General features: G+C 39.7%; 1 protein-coding gene across 1 annotated transcript in view; it reads left to right on the forward strand.

The window, feature by feature from the left end:
* Positions 1-8,807, forward strand: part of IRS4 (insulin receptor substrate 4) — a 34,504-nt gene extending 25,697 nt beyond the window's left edge. Inside the window, exon 2 of the mRNA XM_048865522.2 lies at positions 6,515-8,807. Within this exon, the coding sequence (XP_048721479.1) occupies positions 6,515-6,519 (5 nt within the window). The 3' untranslated portion in view covers positions 6,520-8,807. The remainder of the gene's footprint in view (positions 1-6,514) is intronic.
* The last annotated feature ends 2,017 nt before the right edge of the window (positions 8,808-10,824 follow it).

The raw sequence follows: 10,824 nt of genomic DNA on the forward strand, positions 1-10,824 counted from the left end.
TGTGGTCAATCTCCAGCTAGGAATGAACTTCCAAACACCACCTATTCAAATTGTGGTAACCACAGGTATGCTCAATTTGTGATGGATAGATAACTGAGATCCTGCAAGATCTCGCTCTCCCCATAGAATTTAGGGGATTTGCTTTTGGGTATGTGGTGGGTTTTTTTTCCTTTCCTTTTCCTTTACATTTGTAGTACATAAGTGAATTTAATGCTTTTACATCTCCTCTCCCCTCCCCCAAAAAGGCACTGACTACTGAGGGCCCCAGGGGGTTGTACTACTCAAACTGCCAGTTTGAAATGTTCCACTTCATGAAGAGGGTGGGGGGAATAGGGGTTCAGCCCTTAGTAGCTATAGCTTTGGAAGCTACTACCTAGTTTTGGGTTGGATGCTTGAGATCCAGGAGTGAGAATCTTATGAGATGATAGGTCAAGTTCACAGGTAATGTGTAATTTAAATTCCCTTACATTTAAACCCCATTAGAGCTACTTACACCTACACATCTATCTAAAGTAGTGTAATTTATGTCATGAGATGCCAGAAAAAGGTGTAAGTTGAAGTAGAGTTGGGCTTTAGTTTTACACATTAATACACCATTTTCTGGCTTCTCAGTATATATGTTGTACCAATTTAGACAGCAGTAGAGTGGGCATAAATAGTTTTCAGGGGGGTCTGAGTTAAATTCCACTTAAATTAAATTTGCTGAATTTCACCCTGTGAATCTAAAGGAGTCTGAGTTGGTGTATTGTCTATGATGATACACTTTCTTTTGGTCCCCAAAAGAATCACACCAACTTTGACTACTTCTAGACTGAGGCTTGCTTAGGTTTCCCTCTGAATTTGGCTTGCTATCTTCAAAGAAGCAGAATTACAAGGTAAGCAAGTTCCTCTTTCCAGAAGATAAAATTCTTCCCTTTTTGTTTTTATATGTAATTGGCAAATAGAATATTCCAGGTTTCAGAGTAGCAGCTGTGTTAGTCTGTATGTGCAAAAAGAAAAGGAGTACTTGTGGCACCTTAAAGACTAACAAATTTATTTGAGCATAAGCTTTCGTGAGCTACAGCTCACTTCATTGGATGCATTCAGTGGAAAAAAGAATATTCCAGGATTTTATAAAAGGTTTGAAACGAAGGGAATCTGAATTCTGTCATGTCTGACATTAGGATTGTCTTATTAAACACCCTGGCTGCCATTGTTCAAAATGTTTTGCAGGGTATAACTGGAAAGATTAGAATAACTAGTCAAACATTTTTCAGGTGTATCTTGTCTTAAGTGTAGAGAAAAAATTATTGGACAAAAGTGCAGACACTTTAAGTACCTTTTTATATGTAAGCTTGTAGATAGGAAGCAAGGGAAGGGGTGGGAAACCTTTATTACTAGTGAACATAGGTTAATATGCAAGCCTTAGCTGTATTAATGTGAGCAATGAGGTGCTGCTTTGGTTGCATGCTTCACTGAACAAAAAGCTTCTGTGACTCTAAGTGTGATGCATAGCTCCTTCATTCTTTGATCCTAAAACAAAAACCAACCTTCTTTTAAAAAGAAACTATTTATTTAAAAACCTCTGTCTTTATTTTACAAAATAAACGCAAATTCAAAGCTGTTGCTAACCAAATTGCATAGTGTATGTAAAATGAAATTATTGTATATAAAGCTTGTGGTTTGATTAAGAGCTATGAAACAGCACAGTGTTGGGTTTTGAGATTGACCTTTTTTTAAGTGACTGACCCAGCCTTTAATGTGTAGTTACTATTTCTTTTGCTTAAATGCTATAGAAGGTTTTCTTCACACTTGAAGTGTTAGTAAGATACTTCTCTTGTAGTGATTTAGATTTTAATTTACACTGTCATTTTTCTTCAAATGAAATAGCTTCCCATCAGGCCAAGAAAATAAAAATTACTTATCTGAGACTCAAGAACAGCTTGGTATTGGTTCTATACACTTATACTTTAGTCTCAGACTGAATAATTTGTCCTTCTGTTGGTGCAGTTTGTCTGTTTGACAATAGATTCCTCATAGCTTTGCATAAAATGCATAGCATTTACACAAGGCTTTAACTATTCACAACATATTAATCCTCACAATATACCTGTGAGGGAGATAAGTACTGTACCCATTTTTATCAATGGGGAAACTGAGACAGAGATTAAGAGACTTCCGCAAAGCCACTCAAGTGAGTGCCAGAGCCTGGGGCGTCCTCCCGCCCTCCTCAGTGTTCATTCCATAGACCACTTTTTATTAAGTACCGAGATAATCATGAAGTTCCTATATCATAAACTATTCTGAATTGTAATTGGGCATTTTGTTGTTACTAAATACTAAAAGGACTTGGTCCATTTACAGGCCTTTGAATCATAAAGTTCAGTATTGCTCAGTTTAGAGTGAAAATAGACTAGTGTCAAGGTTCCTTCCCCACTCTGAACTCTAGGATACAGCTGTGGGGACCTGCATGAAAGACCCCCTAAGCTTATTCTTACTAGCTTAGGTTAAAAACTTCCCCAAGGTACAAACTTTGCCTTGTCCTTGAACAGTATGCTGCCACCACCAAGCGTTTTAAACAAAGAACAGGGAAAGAGACCGCTTGGAGATGTCTTCCCCCAAAATATCCCCCCAAGCCCTACACCCCCTTTCCTGGGGAAGGCTTGATAATAATCCTCACCAATTGGTACAGTTGAACACAGACCCAAGCCTTTGGATCTTAAGAACAACGAAAAATCAATCAGGTTCTTAAAAGAAGAATTTTAATTAAAGAAAAGGTAAAAGAATCACCTCTGTAAAATCAGGATGGTAAATACCTTGCAGGGTAATCAGATTCAAAACATAGAGAATCCCTCTAGGCAAAACCTTAAGTTACAAAAAGACACAAAAACAGGAATATACATTCTCTCCAACACAGCTTATTTTACCAGCCATTAAACAAAAGAAAATCTAACGCATTTTCTAGCTAGATTACTTACTAACTTAACAGGAGTTGGAAGGCTTGCATTTCTGATCTGTTCCCAGCAAAAGCATCACACAGACAGACAGACAACCTTTTGTTACTCCCACCCCCAATGTGAAAGTATCTTGTCCCCTCATTGGTCATTTTGGGTCAGGTGCCAGCGAGGTTACCTTAGTTTCTTAACACGTTACAGGTGAAAGCGTTTTGCCTCTGGCCAGGAGAGATTTTATAGGACTATATACAGAAAGGTGGTTACCCTTCCCTTTATATTTATGACAAATGGTATTCTTTTTTTGTATTTAATTCTCCCCCCACCTCAATCCTGCTTCTCTTGTACTAGTATTTATTCATTGAGCGCTGGTGCACTTGGTGTTGAACTAACTTAACACAGGGTTCCTTCTCCAAAAAGCCTACAGTAATAGTCTGCAGACACACAGTATATCACACAAGGGAGAGAAGGTGGAAAAGGAGGGTGTGAAACTATTGAAAAGAGTAGATTGAGAAAGATGGGTACAGAGATGAGACCCTTGCCCATAGCCTGGAGTAGGATATTGGAGACCTCTGTAAGATCTGTTTCATTAGAGTGTAGAGGGAAGCTGAATTGCAGGGGATCAAAGAAGTTTAGGTAATGGCTATAGATGACACATTTTGATAAACTTCAGGGCAAAGGGGAGGAAGGAGATAGGCAGTATTTTATGCAAATAGGGTCAAGAAAAGAGTTTAGGGCTCAGGACACCAGTGTGTTTGAAAAGTGATGGAAGAGGATGGTGTCAGGAGTAGATGATGAGATCTAATAGACTGGCTGAAGAGCTGCAAATTTCCAGCTACACCCGTAGAGGTGAAGGAGGAAAGACTTTTTGTGTTGGAAAGGTTTGGGGAGAATCATGTGACATTTAGGGTCATGATCAGAACATTGCAAGAAGGATATTTAAATAACTCTTCATGCTCACTTTAACATGTCATTAAACGTTTAGTCCTTCACCCACCATGACTTTTCAGTGACCTCTGCGTGTTTCTACTGTACCCCATCTTGCAGTACCCAGAGAACTTTCTTCAATTCTTACTAAGAATAGATGTTTTCAGATAGTTTGAACTAAAACTAGATCTTAGTTATCTGTATTGCTGCCATCCATCAATTGCACTTTATTCGTGTTTTGAAGAGTGCAAAAAATGAACTCTGTGGTATTTCTCATAGGATAACTTAATGACCAAATTTCAGAGTAACAGCCGTGTTAGTCTGTATTCGCAAAAAGAAAAGGAGTACTTGTGGCACCTTAGAGACTAACCAATTTATTTGAGCATAAGCTTTCATGAGCTACAGCTCACTTCATCGGATGCATACTGTGGAAAGTGTAGAAGATCTTTTTATATACACACAAAGCATGAAAAAATACCTCCTCCCACCCCACTCTCCTGCTGCTAATAGCTTATCTAAAGTGCTCACTCTCCTTACAATGTGTATGATAATCAAGGTGGGCCATTTCCAACACAAATCCAGGGTTTAACAAGAACGTCGGGGGGGAGAGGGGGTAGGAAAAAACAAGGGGAAATAGGTTACCTTGCATAATGACTTAGCCACTCCCAGTCTCTATTCAAGTCTAAGTTAATTGTATCCAATTTGCAAATGAATTCCAATTCAACAGTTTCTCGCTGGAGTCTGAATTTGAAGTTTTTTTGTTGTAATATCACAACTTTCATATCTGTAATCGCGTGACCAGAGAGATTGAAGTGTTCTCCGACTGGTTTATGAATCTTATAATTCTTGACATCTGATTTGTGTCCATTTATTCTCTTACTTAGAGACTGTCCAGTTTGACCAATGTACATGGCAGAGGGGCATTGCTGGCACATGATGGCATATATCACATTGGTGGATGTGCAGGTGAACGAGCCTCTGATAGTGTGGCTGATGTTATTAGGCCCTGTGATGGTGTCCCCTGAATAGATATGTGGGCACAGTTGGCAACGGGCTTTGTTGCAAGGGTAGGTTCCTGGGTTAGTGGTTCTGTTGTGTGGTATGTGGTTGCTGGTGAGTATTTGCTTCAGGTTAGGGGGGCTGTGTGTAGGCAAGGACTGGCCTGTCTCGCAAGATTTGTGAGAGTGTTGGGTCATCCTTCAGGATAGGTTGTAGATCCTTAATAATGCGTTGGAGGGGTTTTAGTTGGGGGCTGAAGGTGACGGCTAGTGGCATTCTGTTATTTTCTTTGTTAGGCCTGTCCTATAGTAGGAGATTTCTGGGAACTCTTCTGGCTCTATCAGTCTTTTTCTTCACTTCCGCAGGTGGGTATTGTAGTTGTAAGAATGCTTGATAGAGCTCTTGTAGGTGTTTGTCTCTGTCTGAGGGGTTGGAGCAAATGCGGTTGTATCGCAGAGCTTGGCTGTAGACGATGGATCGTGTGGTGTGGTCAGGGTGAAAGCTGGAGGCATGTAGGTAGGAATAGCGGTCAGTAGGTTTCCGGTATAGGGTGGTGTTTATGTGACCATCGTTTATTAGCACTGTAGTGTCCAGGAAGTGGATCTCTTATGTGGACTGGACCAGGCTGAGGTTGATCCCACCATCAACAGAAAAACTTCAAATCCAGACTCCAGCGAGAGACTGCTGAATTGGAATTCATTTGCAAATTGGATACAATTAACTTAGGCTTGAATAGAGACTGGGAGTGGCTAAGTCATTGTGCAAGGTAACCTATTTCCCCTTGTTCCCCCCCCCCCCCACGTTCTTGTTAAACCCTGGATTTGTGTTGGAAATGGCCCACCTTGATTATCATACACATTGTAAGGAGAGTGAGCACTTTAGATAAGCTATTAGCAGCAGGAGAGTGGGGTGGGAGGAGGTATTGTTTCATGCTTTGTGTGTATATAAAAAGATCTTCTACACTTTCCACAGTATGCATCCGATGAAGTGAGCTGTAGCTCACGAAAGCTTATGCTCAAATAAATTGGTTAGTTTCTAAGGTGCCACAAGTACTCCTTTTCTTTTTAATGACCAAATGAATTTTTCTGAAAGCTCAGGGTTAAGATTGGCACCGGTCATAGGCCACTCCTTTCTCATTTGAAACTGCTGTAAAAACATTTAATTTTGACTCCAGTCATGCACAATTTTAATTATAGCTGGGTGAACAGAATCACTAATATTCACCTTTTTCATTGTGTGTTTGTAATAAATGGCCGCTATGTATATAACCTATCCTTGTCATATCACAGGTATCTCTTTAAAGCAGTCTAATTTGGTAGTGAGTTACATAAGTAATTATGAGCTTTATTGATCACATCTGCATAATATGGCTAGTTACCCACAATAGACTAGACTCTTGGAGTCCTGTCCAGAAGGCAATGAGAGGAGTGTACGCTTGAGATGGATTCTCTAAGTGAGGCATTCTCTTCTTTGATTTTCCCATAGTCCTTCTGAGGAATCTAGCAGGAATCTGTTTAATTAACCCCCTTTTAAGAACTTGTCACCTTTGTCCTACTTTCAATATGTCATTTGTTTTGATGGGTAAACCCCATATCCTCTTTTCAACAGAAAATAGTTTTTCTGTAGTGTCACTCACTGTTTTTTTTTGTTTCTTCCAGACTGACTACATTGCCATGGAAACCATTGTTAGAAGAGGCGGCTTTTCTACTGGTATCTCCAGAAACTGTGTGGTGCTTTTGGAAGCAGAGCTCAACTCCAGCCAGCTACTTTCACTTCCACCAGCACAGACGTACACACATCATTGTCATGATTTTTGCTTAGACATCCGCTGTCTATAGTTGAGTTAATTTGAATTAAGATTTTTCATAGCTGTGTTTTGGTGATGGAATTTGTTTTTCCGCAGCACATTTGTTTGAGAGGCATTGGGAATGCTGCAGAGGGGATTCCTACAACTTCCTTTTTACTTCTCTCTGCCTCTCCCCCTAATTTGTTTTTATTTATATTGAGAAGTCAAAGCTGGTGGCTGATAGTCTATTTAATATGGGTTTTGTTTCTCTGGTACGTTAGCTTAAACATGTATTGCTTAGAAATATTTTGGCAGGTCAGAAATTTTTTTTTGGAGAGGGCTGAGAGAGAACCATGTAACTGAACCTAAATCTGTGATGGACATACCTCTTTGATATTTTGCTTTATAGTATAGGAGGTGGTTTTTGATCACAGAGCTTAGTATTTTTAATTGTATGTCAGAGCTTAAACTGAAGTTTGTTGCTCAGAATTCTGATATGTATAAGGTAAGATTAAAGGGCTGGTTGTCTTGTTGATTACATGTAAATTATCCCGGTCCATTTGTTTATAAACATGTATAAAATATAAATTGAGGTTTCCATTCATGCACTCAAATGGGAAAGTGCAGGGTCTTTTACAACTTTGACTTCTGCTTTACAATATTGATGTGTGCTGTAGCTTTTTAGAGAGAAACCACCCTACCTGATCTTACTTTCATCCAGAGCCCTCTTTTAATTTGGGACCATTTTTTTTTTTTTTTTTGCATAATGAGAAAGTAAATAATTGGGTTATCACTTAATGCATTCTGCCTAAAGAAAAATCGCAAACCATGATTATTTCAAATTAAAAATAAATTGTAGAAAATTAGAGCTAGGCGCATCACTCTTACTGATTTTGGTTCAAATCAGTTTAGGCTTTTAACACTGCTATGACCTTTAAAAGCATGACACTAGTTGTTGGAACATACAATGTATAATAATAAAAGGCACTGACTTGATGAGGGGTTTAAAAGTGGTACACAAATCCTCATGCTGTACTGCACCACACAGCTGGTAATCCTCTACATTGTATATTGTACAAGTGTTTTGTAGGGCTGCCTCACATGACATACAACCTTTAAAGTACTAGTACAGTTTGTATAACAAATTAGATGCTGTCAGTTTTGATGTTGAGTGATGTGTACCTAAATCTATTTTTGAGTAGTCTTAAAATGTACATGTCACAAAATTATAAAGACCTTTTTGCAAACTTAATATAAGTTTACAAACTAACAGGAAAGAAATACTTGCTGCAGAGTTTAAAAGCACAGCTGTGTTCTTGAATCTGGAAGAGAAGTTAGTCAGTACAGTTACTAGTTGCTGCTAAACATACTTTGATAATTCATTTAAAAAATATTACCACTTCTATAGACCATGACACTGTCTTGCCATACAGTTTTTGTTTGGGCGTAGTAAATTAATAAGGCAATATGTAGACAGCCATTTTAAAGCTTTTTTTTTCTTCCAAACAAATTGAAATTTGGATGATAGTTCAGAACATCTATTGGGAAAAGAAAAGGTTGTGTTGAAAAAATTGAACATGTTACATACCTTATTTATATATTAGGTTCTGAGGCTGCCATTGTACAATATACAGCACTGATTTAATAAATGCTGAATAAATAACTAAATGGGTAACCTCAAATATAATGGTACAAATACTAACAGGTACAGCATAATAAATATGCAATCTTTTTGAATCTTAGTTTACAGCCACTAATTTATTCAGTATTGTGCTGGAAGAACACTTTCAGAATATGTAAAACATATCACTACGTATACTACCTTCCAGCTACCCGTTTATGCTGCTGTATAGTACAAAAATACCAATGATGGAACAATGTTTGTCCTGTAAATTTAATTCGATATTGGACAGTTATTGTCTGTACAAACTAAAACGTCTATGGTTGAAACTGTTCATTATATTTGCTATTTCTGCTTCAGCCCTGTTTAAAAGTTGAGCTGATTAATCTGGCTTTGTCTTCCATTGTAAATATTGTTACATTGTTTTCTTTGTAAAACATATCGCACTTGCGGTTTTGGGAGACTGGCTTGAAGCTCTGTATAGTGTTTATATTTATCTGACTTGGCTTTCCATAGAGCTACTCGCAGTAAATGTGTTCATGTAGCTCCTGCTGTCTGGGTCTCTTCTTTTTGTACAAACCTGTTTTATTGGCTGAAGTGTAATTTCTCTTCCCCCTGCCCACCAGTATCTTTTTCTTTTAAGGGGTATGCTCATCTGGTCATCACAGGGCTATTTATACATTGTTGAAGAGTGGATTCAACCAGTTTTACAGGAGAACATATCTCAGACCAACAATCTTCTTTAACTCTGGAAAAATGACTTAAATGTGAATGGTTACACTAGAACTTGATATTGTAGACTTCTTTGCTCAGTGATAGACATGTCTGTTAGTAATGGGGACATATTCATGTCCCCCAGAGGGCTGTACTGGGACCAGTGCTATTCAACACATTCATAAATGATCTGGAAAATGGGGTAAACAGTGAGGTGGCAAAATTCTTAAATGATACAAAATTACTTAAAATAATTTTAATAATAATCTGTGAAGAGTTACAAAGGCTCTCCTAAAACTGGGTAACTTAATTTCCTCTGCCATTTTGTTGCCCAGTGTTGATAAATGTAAAGTAATGCACGTTGGAAAACATAATCCCAACTATACATACAAAATTATGGGGTCTAAATTAGCTGTTGCTACTCTGAGAGATCTTGGAGTCATTATGGATAGTTCTATGAAAACATTTGGTCAGTGTGCAGTATCAGTCAGAAAAGCTAACAATGTTAGGAACCATTAGGAAAGGGATAGATAAGACAGAAAATATCAATGCCTCTATAAATCCATGGTATGCCCACATTTTGAATACTGCATGCACATCTGATCATCCCATCTCAAAAAGATATATTGGAAAAGGGAGAGAGACAGGCAACAAAAATTATTTAGGGATATGAAACAGCTACCATGTGAGGTGAGATCAGAAGGACAGGGACTTTTCAGCTTAGAAAAGAGATGATTAAAGTGGGAATATGATAGAGGTTTATCAAATCTTTATTGGTGTGGAGAAAATGAATAAGGAAGTGCTCTTTCACATAACACAAGAAGTAGGGCTCATACAATGAAATTAATAGGGAGCAAGTTTAAAAATAAAAGGAAGTACTTCATATTAGACAGTCAACCTGTGGAACTCTTTGCCAGGGGATGTTGTGAAGGCCAAAACTGAGACAGGGTTCAAAAAAAGAACTAGATAAGTTCATGGAGGATAGGTCCATCGCTCACTCTTAGCCAGGAGGGGCAGGTATGTAACCCCATGCTCTGAGTGTCCCTAGCCTCTGTTTGCAAGGAGCTGGGAGTGAAGGATGGGGGATTGATTGCCTGTTCTGTTCATGTGCTCCGAAGCATCTGACACTGGCTACTGTCAGAAGACAGGTTACTGGGCTAGGTGGATCTTGGTCTAACCCAGCATGGTCATTCTTATGATCAGTACTAGAACATGTAGTATTCTCTACAACAGTGGTTCTCAACATATTAAATATTGTGGGCTGCATATGTGGCCCGCAGTGGAGCTCAGACCCCCCAACCATGGACCCTGCTCTGTGGGCAGCTGCCCCTACCCCAGGACCCCTGCTACTAATGGTGGGCTGGCTGCCTGCCTGTTCCCCTGCAGTGGTGGGCAGCTGCCCCAGACACCGGAGCTTGCAGGGCCAGGCAGCTGCCACAGACCGGGCCAGGTGCCCTGGAGCTCACGGGGCAGGCCAGCTGCTTGCCCTGGTTCTCAGTCACATGGCTGTCCCAGACTCTGGAGCTTGTGGGGCCAGGCCAGGGCGGGTGCCCTGGATAGCCACAGCTGGTGGGGAGCCCTGACCCTGCAGGGCAGGCCAGGAGCCTGACACCCCACACTAGGCAGTGGGGCAGTGTGGACCCCTCCCCCAGGGATCACCCACAGCCTTTAGCACACAGCTGAGCTGGGCCACAGCTGTGTGCTAATTGGGTTGTGGGTTGACAACTGCTCCTCTGCACCATGCGATGGAATTCTGAGAAATGTCATGGGAAGCGGGCTGGCTTTCTTCAGCGCCTGGTTGTACAAAGCAAGCCCTGCTATTACTGCTGATTTTCTAGAGGTTATTT

This window comes from Caretta caretta, chromosome 9 (genome assembly GCF_965140235.1).
Source record: "Caretta caretta isolate rCarCar2 chromosome 9, rCarCar1.hap1, whole genome shotgun sequence".
Lineage (NCBI taxonomy): Eukaryota > Metazoa > Chordata > Testudines > Cheloniidae > Caretta > Caretta caretta.